This window comes from Anser brachyrhynchus, assembly GCF_964034855.1.
Source record: "Anser brachyrhynchus genome assembly, chromosome: 2".
Taxonomy (NCBI): Eukaryota; Metazoa; Chordata; class Aves; order Anseriformes; family Anatidae; genus Anser; species Anser brachyrhynchus.
Window position 1 is genome coordinate 117136421 of NC_137695.1, and position 16820 is coordinate 117153240.

The 16820-nt window shown below is 45.6% G+C and overlaps 1 protein-coding gene across 2 annotated transcripts in view; it reads right to left on the reverse strand.

Annotated features, from left to right (window-relative positions):
• LOC308188912 (ethanolaminephosphotransferase 1-like) overlaps positions 1–15335 on the reverse strand; it is a 56018-nt gene extending 40683 nt beyond the window's left edge. The window contains exon 1 of one of the 2 annotated variants that reach the window (XM_080578442.1): positions 15232–15335. In XM_080578442.1, coding sequence (XP_080434568.1) covers positions 15232–15288 — 57 coding nt within the window. In that variant the 5' untranslated portion in view covers positions 15289–15335. Of the gene's footprint in view, positions 1–12896; positions 12939–15231 lie in introns of those variants that run through there. The other variant, XM_080578443.1, reaches the window with a different exon arrangement.
• Between the last annotated feature and the right edge of the window lie 1485 nt (positions 15336–16820).

Below are 16820 nucleotides of genomic sequence, written 5' to 3' on the forward strand. Positions count from 1 at the left end.
TCTACGTCTGTGGACGAGCTGCCGTCCTCTGGGTGGGGACGGAACATTCAGTAGGCGTGAAGAAGAATGGAAATTTGCTCTTCCCTATTCAGTAACTTTTTTTAGTCAGACCAAAGGAAACATACATGGAAAAAAAAACATTCTGCCAGTTTTCTGTCATGGCAAAAATAATATTTAACAAATAAAAGCTGCTATACAGTTTAACACTCCGCTTTGCTCTGCTCCAAAGAATCTACTAACCTCAAGGTCATTAAATCCTCAGGAGTTTAATCATCGTAGCTTCCCATAAAAGTAAATTACTTGGTAATATGCCCACATTATGATCAATGAATGTGAATGTGAGAGCATACCAGAACACGATGTGAAAAAAGTACTGCCATTTGCTACTGCATAACTCGGACATTTTCAGGGCGCTTACGTTAAAAGTCAGAAGTGGAGGATAGGACTGTTGGAGGTGTTTAAGTGATACAAGTGCTAAGCACTCTCCAGCAAACCCTTTTTGCACTAGAAGAGGGGTCTTGGTTGTCCTTTTACTTACATGAAGAAGAAGGGCTTGGGTTAATCAGAAAGCTTCTATTAATTATTACAGAAAGAAAGTTGCAATAGTTGGGAGGGAATGGCAGTAGCAGGAGAATGGGAAAAATGGCATTGATCAGCTCCTTCTTACTGCCAGGCTCAAAATTAACTTCTGGTGGTGTTTACTTTTTTTTTTTTTTAGATAGCTGATATCTCCTTGAAAGCCATCTGCTTTTCCTCTCCATGTTAGCAATGGCTGCTACCAGAGGACGATACAGAGGGCAGGCACAGACGGCAATGCACACAGACACGCACACACGTACGTGTGCAGCACGTGTCGGACACGCTCTCCCTGTGCTGACCTCCACCCAGCCGCTCCAGCACATCGAGCCAGAGCTGTTCAGAGGAAAGGCAAGGGGGGTAAGGCAAAGGGCAGGGCTGAGGATGAAGGTTTAAACAGTAAGCAAATGCAGGCTAAGGAAAGAAAAGTGAGCAAGGAAAACGAGAGGAAAGAGAATGAGCCAAAGCAAAGGCTTGGCTACACAGGAGAGAAAAAAGACGGGCAAATACAAGAGGCAACTGGTCCAGAGGGGGTGAGCAGAGCCAGCCTGTCAGTGGGTCCAAAGCAGTCTCCGTGACCAAGGACTTCACTGCTCAATGTGTGACAAATGTTACCCTCTGGCTCACATCCACACAGCTTGGCAACACCTCCTGTTACTGCAAACTGGTCACATCCACACCTCACTGCTCTTGGTGGAGGGGCTTGGGGCTGCATTACCTGGTCCTGCACAGCTGATACACGGTTAGCATTGAGTAGAAGTACATCTCAATTCAAAGTATCTGAAACAACCCGGGGACCACATCGTAACCCAGTAATATGGTATTTTCATAGCAGGAGAGTGAATGTTGTGCATGTTCAAAGGCCCAAATGCCCATGTTGGGAGAGTGCTGAAGGATGGTGAAAGCCCCATAGTGGCATATAATGCCTCCAGAATGGACTATTTCCAAAACAAAGCTATTGTCTTGGAGACAGCTTCTGGAAAAGAAAAAAGAACGAGAGTGAGCCAACCATTAACCAAGGCAGGCATTTGGATCTTCACTAGGGTCCCTGGTCCTCTCCAGCACTGCACTATGGAGGTATCCCAAGAATAAAATTTTGGAATGACTACAACGAAAAGAAGAATATAAAACATATATCTACACAAACTTCAGAGTCAGGAAAGAAAGCAAGTTGCACGAAATGTAGCTGCATTACTTGCTGGGAGATATTTACTTTAACTCAAGCTGGTCATTATGCTAACAGACTATTGCTTTTCTGTTACTTCAGTTGTCTTACTCCAGGTAGCACTGCACTGTGCAAAACAGCCACATCCATTCTGAGATTCAGAGCAGAACTGTTGTGAATTGTTTACATCTGAACTGCTAGCGTCATAATGACTCTGTAGGTGTTGATTTCATCTTAGCAGCAACAGATTTTCAATGCTTTACATTCCTGCTCAGAAATCAGCTGATTCAACCTGTTCATTAAAATTCACGAGAACTTCATGAATCAGCGCAGGCTTTATTATCCCCATTGTATATGTTGCAAGACTGAGGCACAGATGGACTGTGATTCACCCTAAGAGTATCTAGCAAAGGATACAGCCACAATATTGTTAGAAGTGTCATGTTTGTATACATAATTTAAGTATAAGCAATAACAGTACCAATGTATTCAAATAAAGTCACCCAAATTAGCTCAGCTTTATGCTCGAGCTCACTTTTGCAAAAGGAAATAAATAAATCTATCCAGAATGCAAAGGCTGGAAAGCTTCTTTCCCAGAAAAACTAATGTTTAAAACAGCTACATATCAGATAGCAATCACGGTTTTGGTTGCAATACATTGAATTGAAGGTTCTGTGACCCCTCCAACATTTAATGCGAAATTAGATGCCTGCTATGGAAAAACACACTAGCTGTTCCCACACAGAAAAGATGAGAACCACCTAACAACGATGCAGGGATGTACATGAAGGACATAAATATTGTGAAGCCTGCCATTTTCCTGCAAGCAAACTCAGCAAGCTCAGGCACAATATCAAAGAGCCACAGCTGCATACATGTGCTGCATGTGGTCCTGCAGGCATGGGTAACCTCCATGTCACCTCTTAAGTCAAGTGTTCATTGTATTTGTGTTATCCATGCCAAAAATATATATATATATGTGTGTGTGTGTGTGTGTGCGCGCGCGCGTATATTTGTTAGCAATGCCTGGCAAAAGAGTGAATGATGAAGAAGGGTGAGAACATGCAAAGAAGTTACTACAAGGTAACAGTATTTGCCTCGAGAAGCACCAGAGCAGTTCTACACGTGCATGTCATTACCTCAAGGTGAGTATTTGGTGAATTGAGATAACCTATGGCTATGGTACATGGATAAAGTACTTCATATTTCTTGTTGGGGAGGCATCAAAATGAAAGAAGCTCAAATGCAATAAGCTCCCTACGTACATTATTCAACATAAATTATCTTGTTCCCCCACTCTAAAACAGGTTCAAAACGTTATCAGACTTTTAAAGTGTTATCAAAGATTTAAATGAATGTTGAACCTGTAGTCATTCATGTCCGTTCAAAATGAATGAAAAAGAGAGGAATGGACCAAATCATTTTATCCTCCTCCTAAATTAACTTTCCAAAATTAACTTAGGCAAAATTACGGTCTTTCAGTAAGTTATCTATTGAAAATAACAACTCCACAGAGTGGTTTCCTACAACATTTGTACAGTGGCACATTTCAATGGTGGAACCTGAACATCTCCTGATCATTTCCCAGGCAAGCATAAACGCAAGCTTGTTGTCATCTGGCCTGGTCATTTGGAAAATTTTGGGGGGTCTGCTGATGGAAATGCTTTGAAAACCTGATGTTCATTGGTATATCTTTGAAATAAAAATTAAAAAAAAGATTTAAATAAGTGATAATGTCTTACTAACTACCCAACTATCCCTCCAATACGATTTATATCAGTCCAAAATTCTATTAGTTTTGTTTAAAATATTTGGGATAAAGAAGAAGGCATTACACATAGTCTTGACAGTGTTTACCCTTGCAAGTTTTCTGGGTGCATCTCTCAGTGGGAGCCCTATACCTGGCCACGGACCCACTGATCTGGGACTTACCCTTACCCATGCGCCAGCATCCTGGCCCAACCTCAACCCATCTCTATCTCCAGGAAGGTGCCTGATGCCCAGGGCTGGGACTGCCCTGGTGTCCCCAGGCCTGCCCTGCTCCTGGCCAGGGTGGTGGGATGGGTCCTGGCTGCCAGGCCCTGTCCTGCTCACCCTGGGTGGCTCCTGATATCCCCAGCCCCCAGGTATGTCCCCAGCCATCACAGCGACCCAACAGCTATACATACCCTCCTACAGCATTATTTATCACATCTCCTCCCTGCTTAAAAAATGTCACCACAACCAGATTGGTAACTAACATACAAGACAAGAGGAATGGTAATGGATTAAGTGAGGTATATCCTCTTTTGCATTAGATGAGTTTTTGTGTTTTCCTAAGCTACAGAAATGACCCTCCTAATTCAGGGATCAATCAGGTGTTATTTAAGAGAGCTCAGTAAGAATTCTCCCTTCTGGGCAAGTTATTTCATAATTATGCAACACAAACTTTCCTTCTTCGGCATTTTGCACTTCCGGAACCACACAAAAAATTAAAGAGAACACTGAAACATCTGGTAATAATTTTCCATCCACGTTCCAGATACCTAGAATGCATTAAACACAAGGTTTTTAATTGTACTTTATATGTATTTTTACAGGCTTGTATACGTTACAGGACAGAGTCTTGGGTTTTAATAAAAGTTTCACAAAGGGAAAGAAGTAAACTATACAACAAGACAGCTATACAACATCGTGGATGCCAAATAAATTCCAAATGTTCAGCAGTTTAAAAGTGCTGATATATTCCAAAGCACAAGTCCGGTACTTCTAATAATGAAATTATGTTATACCATCACTTAGTTAATTATTCATAAATAAATGACTCAGATTTTGTATGTCCAGTTGCTTAGTTTGGACTACCCTGCCTTTCCCCCCCGTCCATAGATCTATACTTTGATTAGGTCACTGATACCTAAGACCAGGAAGTATAAGCCTCTAAGACATCTAGGGCTGAAGCCGATAACACACGAGTAGAAACTGAAGAAAAGGGTTTGTAATTTAGCCTGGAGAAGAGCAGGGAGTGGGGAACATGCAGTCACATCCTCAGATGCAAATGATTGTCTCTTTGGAGGGTCTGAGGCTGTGGGCTCTGTTATCTGATGGTCGTGCTGGATGTAGCTGCATGGTGAGAGAAGAGAGGCTGCCCAAGCTGTGCTCCTGGGAGGTCCCCTGTGCCCTGACCTTCTCCCCTTCTATTCCATTAGCCTATGCACACTCACAGTTCAGAAATATGATTAAGTTATCCTTACACTTATCCTTAAAATATTCCTAGTAAAATGCTCAAATCACAGTGTGATGATTTGGACAACTCAACAATTCTGGTTGATATTACTAAGACGTTAGGAAGCTGTTATTACATAAACTGCTGTGCTATGGATACTTTGTAGATGTACAGTCATCGTTCAGACCTCCCTCCCCATTTTCAGGAATTCTGACACATGCCTTAGGCCACATGCCACATCCTGTCATTTAATGGAGATCTGTATGAACACATACACGTGATGCCATGGGGCATGTGGAGCTGTAGGTCGGGACAGGCTGCTCTCGGGGAGTCATGCCTGCTAGCGGCCCGTCCTCTTGTCTGCAGAGCAGTGCCGTTGCCTCCTTCACCCTTCATCGTTCCTTCACAGAATCGCGGGTTAGGATCACAGGGTAGTTCGGGTCAGAAGGGACCTCAGAAGGTCAGCACTGGGGGGCTGGTGTTAGGTGTGCCTGGAGCTGACTCATCTCAGGCCCAACCAAGCACCAGTCTCGCAGCCCCTTCTCATGAGGGAAGTGCTCCGGCCCCAACCATCGTGGTGGTCCTCCACTGAACTTGCTCCAGTTTGTCAATGTCTTTCTTGTACTGGGGGACCAAAACTGAACGCAGTATTCTGGATAAGGCCTAGCACATGCCAAGTAAAGGGGGATAATTACTCCCCTCAGGCTATGCTACTGTTAATATGACCCAGGATTCTGTTGACCTTCTTTTCTGCCAGGGCTCACTGAAGGCTCACGTTCAGCTTCCTGCCTCCCACAGTCCCATTTGCCGGGAGTAAGAGGCTGATGGCCTGGTCTGCTGACTATGCTTGAAATGTGGGATCTGTGAGAGACAGCAGGGCCACACTACTACTGACAGAAAAGCACATATTGGGGCAAGAAGTCATAACATGCTGGCCCCAAGAGTTAAGTTCTTGCTCAACGTGTGAGATAAGATAGATCTAATCCATTACTGACATTCATTATCCAAATACATTCAATTCCAATTCATTACCCAAACCAGGGAGAGGTGGAGAGGGGTAATGCTGAAAGTCAGCAACCATTTTTCAATTAACAGTAGTTAAGGGTGCTGCCTATCTTGTCTTCAGGTGAAGGGTTTGTGTAATGGAACATGTCCAAACACTTAACAAAGAAGAGAAAATTACAGAAAAGAACCCAGAAATATGAACAAATATTGAGCAAGGGATAACAGAAGGCAGGTGCAAATTTGTTGCTGTAAAGCTAGAGGCTAGCCTAGACTGGCAAAAGCACAAACCCTGCTAAAAACCAAGCTTGCCCAATCTCAAGGAACTGCACAAAAAGATCCTTAACCACCCCTATTCAAATATGCCCCGACATGGCAAGGAAGTTGATTTCTGTGCATTTTTTGTGTAGACTTGTCTTTGACAGACAGCAAAAGGAAATGACATTAGGATTCTGTGCTATATCTCTTTGTGTATGTGTACAAACACTTGCGTTGCATAAACAGTAGCCAGAATTCCCACCCAGCTGGAGCTCTGCCAGGGTTTGTACCCAAACCTCTGGGGAACCCAAAGAAACTGCTCTAGGCCCAAAAGGGCAGGCAGATAACAGCGGGCTGCAGTTTTCATGAGGGATGATAAGCAGAGGCTAATGTACCACATGTGCTAAGTGGTTGTGTGATCCAGTATGCTGATGCACAAAAGAGAGGCGATACTTCACAGAAAGATGCAAAAACTCAATTCCTCCCTCTACAAAATAAACCTTGTAAAAGAATGGCTCCCCTAGTTTTAAAGCAAATAATCCACATCCAATTCACAGATTCATCTTATCAATTAGTCTTCTGTTAAAACACAGATGAATAAACAAAAATACATATGAATACATAAATGTGTATGTAAGCATAGCCTCGCATACGCCACATAAAAACAGTAAGCATTTCAGAACGCTAACATCTCTTGATAAGCAATAAAATGAAATTATGTGGTTGTTATTTGCACTTTTATGAGACTCAGCAAGGCATACAACACTTTATATCCAGAGTATTTGCCCCAGAAGTGATCTCATGAACAGAAAACCTTTGTAAATTCATGGGTGTAATGTAGCACTCAAAAATATGTACAATTACACCATCATTGGGAAAAAGTCCAGCAGCAGGTAATATCAAATGCAACATCTTTACGATACGGTTTCATTATGTTGCTGACTCATTAGCATTAGCATTTGATATGTATAAGGAAAATAATGTTTACAGAGCTCTTGGTACACCACATTATGATCTCAGCTACCATTACAGCAGGATGAGGAACATGAAATCATGGGCCTATGAAGACAGTCTTTCAGAGTTATGTAGTTCAGTTAGACTGTGACTCTTCTACACATGCATATAGCAAGAGAAAACATAAGAGTAATGAATGATTTGTTTTATTTTACATATTATTCACCAAATTTAATTATACTCCCAGTCTTCTAACTCACAGAGTCACGGAATGATTGAGGTTGGAAGAGACCTCTAGAGGCTGTCTGGTCCAACCCTCTGCCCAGGCAGGGCCACCCAGAGCAGGATGCCCAGGCCCATGTCCAGGCAGCTTTTGAGGATCTCCAAGGAGAAGACCCCACAACCTCTTTGGGCAACCTGTGCCAGTGCTCCGTCACCTGCACAGGAAAGAAGTGCTGCCTGGTGTTCAGACAGACTCCTGTGCTCCAGTTTGTGCCCATGGCCTCTTGTCCTGGCACTGGACACCACTGAACAGAGTCTGGCTCTGTCCTCTTGGCACCCTCCCTTCCAGTGTTTACAGACACTGATAAGATCTCCCTGAGCCTCCTCTTCTCCAGGCTGAGCAGTCCCAGCTCTCTCAGCCTCTCCTCAAAGGAGAGGTGCTCCAGGCACTTCTTCATCTTTGTAGCCCTACCTTGGACCCTTTGTGGTATGTCCAGGTCTCTCTTGTACTGAGGGGTCCAGAACTGGACCCAGCACTCCAGGTGTGGCCTCACCAGTGCTGAGTAGAGGGTAAGGATCACCTCCCTTGACCTACTGGCAATGCTTTGCCTGATGCATCCAAGAATATAGCTAGTTTTCTTAGTAGCAAGGGCACAATGCTGACTCACATTCAGTTTGGTGTCCACCAGGACAGTAAGGTCCTTTTATGCAGAGTGACTTTCCAGCTGGGTGCCCTCAGCATGTGCTGGTGCCTGGGGTTCTTCCTCCCCAGGAGCAGGACTTTGCACCTCTCCTTCCCGAACCGCATGAGGTTCTTGGCAGCTCAGTGCTCCAGCCTGTTGAGGTCATTCATTGAGGTAGTTAGTATGAAGATGACTGCAAGAATTTCTTTGTGAGACAACGACTTGCTGACTCACTGACTTTATGGAAAATAGAAAACATTATTCTGAGGGAATCTTTTTCAGTTCTTCAGACAGTCAAACACCTTATTAAACTGAGGTGGTTTAAAAAACTAACTACTGCTGATAAAACTGGTGATAGCTGTTTTAAAATAACATTTGTAATTAAAATTTAGGAAAAAGAAACTAAAAATACCATCTGCAAAAACACTGAATAATAAACACTGTATTCATCGTACATGAAGCCATCCGTGCCCAACCATGAAGAGTGTTAAGTGTCTCCTAAGAAGTTCCAGATAAATATACAAATGAAAGTCTCCTGCCCTAATTTTTTATAATCATGTAAAATTATTGTGCTACTGGAGTTGAAAACAAAACTCCTATTCAGACAATGTGAGCAGAATCTATTACATTTCAGAATCTCCTAGGTATACAGGTAGCCTCAGAAATGTGTAAGGACTTAACAGAAATCCGGTCTTCTAATTTTTTCACAGTGGTCCAGTCCTGGATTTACACAAAGTGACCCACTGTACTATACTGAACACACTTTGCTCTTTTGTTATATGTGGGCATGAGAGGAAGGATCAAACCTTGAAACACTACCACCAGACCTGATACTGTTTCTCTAACTCACCAAAAGGAGGGCTGGGATGTAACTTGAGAGGTCTTCCAGCCCAGAGCTTTCATCTAATGCAGGATCACATTTATGAGACGTTCGGGAAGTAGATCGAGTTACCATGAGGTAATGAGCCTTCCAATTGCTTGTGATAAATAACCACATTGGCAAATTAAAATAAAACACATCAGCCAAAACTTTGCTAAAAAAGTGGTAAGCAACTGGTTTTTAACACTAAGCACTAGGTTTTACATCCTCCTAAGAGAAATCAAACCATTTCTTAAGACCGATGAAATGATTACACAACCCCTCCCAGTACCTGCTGTTCTGGTGCTTAGCAGCCCTTATCAATGCAAGGCTGACACAGCATCTAACTTAAATTTCTCTCTGTGCAGCCAAAGGTTGCGTATTATCTTTCTTTAAAAGGACATGCATGAAGATTAACTAGCTGTTATTCTCCTGTTCCTACTGTATTAAGACTATTTCTCATGGTTTGTGTTTTCTAGGTCTCTTAATATTTTTAAAGCCATTTTGTGGACTGTAAACTGTGTGCCAAAGCAAGCAGGGCACACTATTCCAGCTGATACCTGAGTGGTACCTCAAGAACAGCCGTATATGTAACCCCTTTGACATATCTATGACACTTCACACTTAAGAACATTTTTCTCTTGTTTAGAACAGCTACAACGCTGCTGACACACTGATCCCCAGGTATCAGTTTTGCAGTCTGCTGTCTCTTGTTTTATGTTTGAAATGCTGATTTTCTTTCCCTTAAGCATTGTAACTTACTTACAGGATTTTACCATATTGATTTCTGGCCATTATATATCCCTCTCTCAAGAACATATTAAATCATAAGCCTATTCTTCAAAGTTCCTTGGTGTCACATGAAAATTTTACAAGAGTATTCTCTGTTCTGGCAATTAATGAAAGTATTGAACAGTAATGGAGCTGGGACAAAGAGACAGCTCTGTAGGTAGGACTCTTTGATATATCCTCCTACTTTGACACAGAACTTAAAATTACTCTTTAGAGGAATACGTTTCCATTCTATGCTGATTTCATCTTAGTTACCTCTACCTAGTTTACTTACGAGAATGTGGGACAGTATCGGAAGTCTCACTGAAATGAAATCACATACACCTCATTTGGTGTCCCCTTCTCTGCACAGGGAGCTCAGACCTTAAAAAACATCTTAAATGACAGGAATACTGTAGACACGCCAGGTGAGAATGTGGCATTTTTGACCTTAATTTCACAGAATCATAGGATCATAGAATCACAGAATCATAGAACAGCTTGGGTTGGAAGGGACCTTAAAGATCCCCAAGTTCCAACCCCCTGCCATGACACCTCCCACCAGACCAGGTTGCCCAAAGCCCCATCCAGCCTGGCCTTGAACACCTCCAGGGATGGGGCATCCACAGCTTCTCTGGGCAGCCTGTGCCAGTGCCTCACCACCCTCTGAGTGAAGGATTCCCTCCTAACATCTAATCTGAATCTATTCTTTTCCAGTTTAAAACCATTCGCCTTTCTCCTATCATTATCCGCCAGAGTAAAAAGTTGTTCTCCATCTTTTTTATAAGTCTCCTTTAAGTACTGAAAAGCTGCAATGAGGTTTCCCCAGAGCCTTGTCTTCTACAGGATGAACACCCCCAGCTCTCTCGGCCTTTCTTTAGAGGAGAAGTGCTCCAGCCCTCTGATCATCTTCATGGATCTCCTCTGGACCTGCTCTAACAGCCCCACATCCTTCTTGTGCTGGGGGTCCCAGACCTGGACGCAGCACTCCAGGTGGGGCCTCACAAGAACAGAGCAGAGGGGCACAATCACCTCCCTCGCCCTGCTGGCCACTCCTCTGTTGGTGCAGCCCAGGATGCAGTTGGCCTTCTGGGCTGCAAGCACGCACTGCTGGCTCATGTTGAGCTTTTCATCCACCAGAACCCCCAAGTCCTTCTCTGCAGGGCTGCTCTCAGTGAGTTCTTCTCCCAGTCTGTGCTCATGTCTGGGATTGCCCCGGCCCAGGTGCAGCACCTTGCACTTGGACTTGTTGAACCTCATTAGGTTCATGTGGGCCCGCTTCTCAAGCTTGTCCAGATCCCTTTGGATGGCATCCATTCATTCTGCTGTATCGATTGCACCACGCAGCCTGGTGTCACCTGCAAACTTGCTGAGTGTGCACTCAATCCCACTGTCTATGTCGCTGATGAAGATATTAAACAGCACCGGTCCCAAGACAGATCCCTGAGGGACACCACTTGTCACCAGCCTCCACCTGGACACAGAGCCATTGAATTTGTAATATCATATCTGATTTTTGTATGATGCTTTGCAAAGCCTATTCTTTGAGCCCATTCTTTGAGTCAAGCTCATGTACCTTTTTCTTGGATCTCATTTATCATGAAATATGATGAGGAGTGCAAGTTTTTTGTCTTGGAAAACCTCAGCCCAAATGTCCTGTAGAAAAGCCGATTCAAAGCAGATTTGCAGGGGAAACCCTAAAATCCTGGTGAAAGGAACAGGCAATGGCAACAATGGCAACAAGAGCTCCACATTAACATATTAGCATTATTAGCATATTAGCATTAACATATTATATTAATATAATATTACATATTAACAATGTGTATTAACATTGACATATGAGGAGCGGCTGAGGGCACTGGGCCTGTTCAGCCTGGAGAAGAGGAGGCTGAGGGGGGACCTCATCGCAGTCTACAACTTCCTTGCAAGGGGGAGAGGAGAGGCAGGTGACCTATTCTCTGTAATCACCAGTGACAGGACCCGTGGGAACGGTGTTAAGCTGAGGAAGGGGAGGTTTAGGCTGGACATCAGGAAGAGGTTCTTCACCGAGAGGGTGGTCGCACACTGGAACAGGCTCCCCAGTGAAGCAGTCACTGCACCAAGCCTGTCTGAATTTAAGAAGCGTTTGGACTGTGTACTTAGTCACATGGTCTGAAATTTTGGGCAGACCTGTGCGGTGCCAGGAGTTGGACTTGATGATCCTTATGGGTCCCTTCCAACTCGGGATATTCTGTGATTCTATGATATTCAATTCTAGTGAGGAGGACAAAAATAAAGAACCAAATTCTGCTTTTATTTGTACTCATTACGTGGCTATCTCAGAACTGCATCTTTCCAACAGAAATCCAAACAGACAGAAAATGCAATTTTCATAAATTCCATGGGTACTTCTCTAGAACTGCAACATGTTGGTAACAAATTTAACAGCAGAAATCACACGATCCAAGTCCTATAGCTATAGTTGTTTGCAGCATTTCAGCCAAGTCACACCAGATGCTAGGCAGCGGCACAAAGTCCGGGTATTGGCTTATTCTGCTCTACAGTTGCAGATCTCCTGTGCTTGCAATTGTCCTGAAATCAGTACGTGCCCATCTGCCCCAGAGGCAACTGCAAGGAAGAGTTATTGCAGCAGCAACACCTAGGATTGCATCTGTCTTATGGTCACACCTCCACCTGTTCACTGCACACTTTCAACCAGAACAATCTCTGACCGGCTATGTCCTCGCTCACATAAGGAGTAGACCAACAGGAGTATACATATATAAAGCGAAATAGCAAGTAAAATAGCTGGCACTGAGGATCTATGTTCATGTCATAAGGATTTCAGAAGGTTTTACACCAAAATGGTTCCAGCACAATTCCATGGGCTGAACACTCATAACTGTACCAGTTTGTTCCTAATACATCTGCTTTAGGGTCATTCAAAGAGAACTGATTGATTCAAAGAGAACTGATTCAAAGAGAACTGATGAACGCTCGCACCTGATGGTGCTAAAGGGTGCTGAAGTCTTTGCATTCATGAGGTCTGCCATTCCCTTTGCAAAGAACTGTACTGGTTTTGTTGCCAAGACCCTCCTCCGACCGCGAGCAAGAGACAGAAAGTGGCTAAGGCGTACAATTGAGGCATTCATGGCAAAGAAACGAGTTCAGCTGTGTGAAGATTTTGAAAATCACCAAGTAATTTATTCATGCAAGGTTTACCTTTGTGAAATGGAACTGATTACACATGTCAGTCTTTTGAGCTGCGTTGTGATCGGCTCCCAGCTGTTGGTGGAGAAATTGTGCAAAGTGCAGATCATATTGAGCCACCGATGTTAGTGCAAATATAATGCTGCAATATAGTGCACAATAGAGAGACGGATGCCTCCATCTAGTTTCCTAGGCACGCTTCAGGTCTGAAGCAAGAGTGTTTTAGCTCAATATTGAGCATGTGCTAATAAATCCTTCCAGGGATTACCTAGCTCTTCACAGGGCCAACCTATGCAACCCTCCACTGTGCTGTAGGTCTGGGTCCACCAGGAAACGTGCTACAGAGATACCCAGGTGGGTGCAAAAAGAGGAAACTGGTGTGTGCTGGGCACAGTAAGCTGAGTTTAGTGCCAGTCCTGTTGACTCAGCATCAAAGGCAGAGCGTTCTCCTCAGCAGGGCTGGGAAGGTGGAGGAGCAGGATGAGGCCCTGGATGAAGGGGAGAACGGGGGAGATGGCAGCCAGAGGGCAATAAGAGGTTGTCTCAGGCCTGGGAGGGGTGAGAACAAAGCTCTGGTTGTGGCAGCAGCCCTGGGCATGGGAGGGAGAGGAGAGGAGGTGGAGAGGAGATGGTGACAGTGATTAGCTCCCCTTGCCTCTCCTGGCTGCATTCCCCTTGCATTTTCCAAGGGCTTTAACCCATTGTGAGCTGCACTCCAGGAACAGGCAGGGCAGCTAGGGGGCAGAGCTGCCATCGCCTGCTTTGCCACCTCCTCCTGCAACCTGGAGCGCCAGGAAGGTGGTGCAGACACCCCACCAGCTCAGCGGCGCTGACCTCACGCAGTTGTGTTTCTCTGGGTGTAGCCTGTATCATTTGGGTTTGTGGATTTCTGGATGTCCCAGTCCCGAGCCACCTGAGATAATAAAGAAGTCACTGTCTGATCTCACTTTTCTAAAACCCGTACTTACCCTAGTGTTTCAGAGCACAGTTTAACTGATACTTCTCAAGTGTGTTGGCAGATTCCTATGATTTAAGAAAACTATCAACATATTTTCCAGAGCTTCTGAGAAACCAAAGTAATTTGAATACGCTCAACTAAAGTGTTGCAATATGCAATTCTGCGTACAGGTAATGATTCGCCCTGTAATTCTTAAGTAGTATACAGCGATTACAAGTTTAAAAGAAAATGGTATTACGCTTCTTTCCATCTGCATGTGTTTGCAGCTACTTTTACTCAAGCGATAAGGAAGACTGTAACACAAATTCCTTGTATTTGTACTACAAGCTCAAAATGTTTCAGGAGAGTTAATCCCGAAACTATTATGTCTGTTTAGGCTAAAAATAGCCTGTTATTTTTCCTCTGGTAACCTCAGTCAAGAGCGTGGCTCCACCGTTCAAGCAGGGGCCTGCGTAACTCGGAGCCAGCAGCCAGATGCAGCCTGCAGCGTGTTTTATCCCCCTGGCACGGCAGACGCCCAGACAGGTTAGTACATTTTAACAAGCTGCTGGCACAACCAGTTGCTGCTAAGTGACCTTGCGGAGGCTCTCGCAGGCACGGCTGCTCCCAGATAATTCCCTCTGCAGCGAGCAGGGCAAGGTGGGAGCCCCCAGAAGCCGGAGGCAAGGCTGGCAGGGCGCGTGCTGGAAGCAAGAAGCACGGGGAGCGCAAGGTGGGGCTGCTTCGGGAAACTGAGCCTAAAATACGAGGTTGGCCGGGGGATGGCCCACGTCCCCCGTGGTTGTGCCAGGGCACGGGGTGAAGGTATGTCAGCGGGGTGGCACTGCACATCCCGGGCACCTGCAGCTTCACTGAGACCCCCTGCAAGGCACGGGCTGTGTCCTGGGAACCAAACCCGGGTAGCACCGCACACACCTGTAACGTGGTGGTAAAGGTCGGTAAATCTACATAGTTCCTAGGTAAATCCAGTAAGGTAAATCTAACAGGTAAATCTAAACAGTTAATGAGCCGTTTGACTCCTGCAGGCCTGTTATTTGCAAACACGAGGTTTATTCCAACCCGTTTCAAGTCAGCTTTCATCTGCCTTTCTGATTTACGTCCCAAAGCCCAAGCACGCTCCCGCACCGAGCCCCTGCACGGCACCGGGCGAGCACCACCCGCACCGGGTGCCGTGCAGAAACACGGATTTACAGCCACCCCTCGCCCCCTTCCTTCGCAAAAAGGGGCTCGGGAAGGCTCCCCGAGACTCCCTCTGCCTCCGCTGCCGCCTGGCCCCGCCGCCCGGCCAGCCCCTCCCGGCTCCTGCCCCTCCATCCCCCGGGATGCGGGGGGCAGCCGGGGCGGGGGGCGCAGCCCGGCTCCCTCCGTGCCCCCGGCTCTCTCCGTTACCTTGTAGTGGCGGAAGCCGTCCAGCTGCCGGGCGCTGACATACCGCCGCCGCCACATCGCGCCGCAGCGGGCGGGGAAGGCAGGGCCGGGCCGGGCCGCCAGGGGCGGGCGGAGGGCGGAGGGCGGAGGGCCGGGCACCGGGGGCGGCTCCCGGGGCCTGCCCCCCGCCGGCGGGCCTCGGTTGTCGTGCCCGGCCCTGCCCGGCCCTACGGGGGTGCTCCCGGGCCCGTGAGCCCCCCCTCAGCCCAGCCGTGCCCCCCCCGGCCTCCCCGCCGCTGGCTCGCACAGCCCTTCGTTTCCCCCGGGCTGTGGTTCAGGGGGCACCGGTGTGGTGGGACCTGAAACTGGTCTTCTGGTGGGTCCTGAAACTGGTTTTCTGGTGGGTCCTGAAACTGGTTTTCTGGGTAACCAATTCTTTCTGGGCTCTGTATTGCAGGTGCGGTGGTTGTAGGACGCGCCAAGGCGTGCCCGTGAAGTCAGCGTGCAGGACGGCGTCGTTTAAACTAACGCGCTTCAGAAACCGGTGATCCTGAGGAGCGAAGACTTTGTTGGCATTGTTGCAAGCAACAACCCGCATACTGCATCTCTCTCATACAATCGTTAAGGTTGGAAAAGACTTCCAAGACCAGCCAGTCCAACCATATTAAACTCTGTTCAAGCACCTGCACCAGAGATCCACCCCATCCTGCTGTGCTGCTCCTTCTGGTTTCCAGAGAAGGGAGGCACTGCTGTGGGCAAGAGGCTGTGGAAAAATGTGGAGTTGCCTTTCAGCTACAAATGCCTGCAAGCATACGGCTTGACACCTTGCGTTACCTTTGCTGCATGCTATTCGATGGAGAGTTGAAGTCATGCACATCACGGCTGAGATCCCATTAGCCAAAGGGAATCTATCCAGAAACAAAATCAATTAACATCCATTACTCAGGGCCTGCGAGCGCTTCCAGGCACCTAATGTATTGTGAGAGCCAGTGTTATTTTACAAGCTCTGCAGGTTTGATAGGAATTATATACAAGTTAAAATAGCTAAGTGCAAATTGTATACAATTGTTCTCTATTATTAATTACACATTAATCACTTGAGACATTCTTACATCCACATTCTGCTTCCAATAGCAGCATCTAAACTTCAGCTCTTGGAAACAACCAAAACTTAAGTACTGAGCTTCAGATTACTGAGTTAATGCCTGACTCCAGTTAGGAAAGCTAAAGTATTTGGATCTGATAACTATCAGGAACCAACTCCTGAAATTAATGTGCACTCATACACTGGATTTTGATTTGGGATTCCCTTCACCTCTCATTGTTACTATTGTGTTTCTAAGTCATATTATGTTATTGAGTTAATTTGCATGGGTATCTAAGAAGAGACTCATGACTAGTGCTGTAGTCAACAGAGATTTTTTTATGCAAGTAAGTTACTAAAAGTGACCCAACCATTTTCTAGTTAGCGCTTTCATTTCCTAACTTAAACACAAATAAGCCTCAAACATGAAAGCAGAAATGTAACAGAACAACTGTGAGGAGTGTGATAGTGTTAGAAAAGGTACTTGCTTTTTTGAAAGCTAGAAGGTCACAAACTGTTTTTTCTC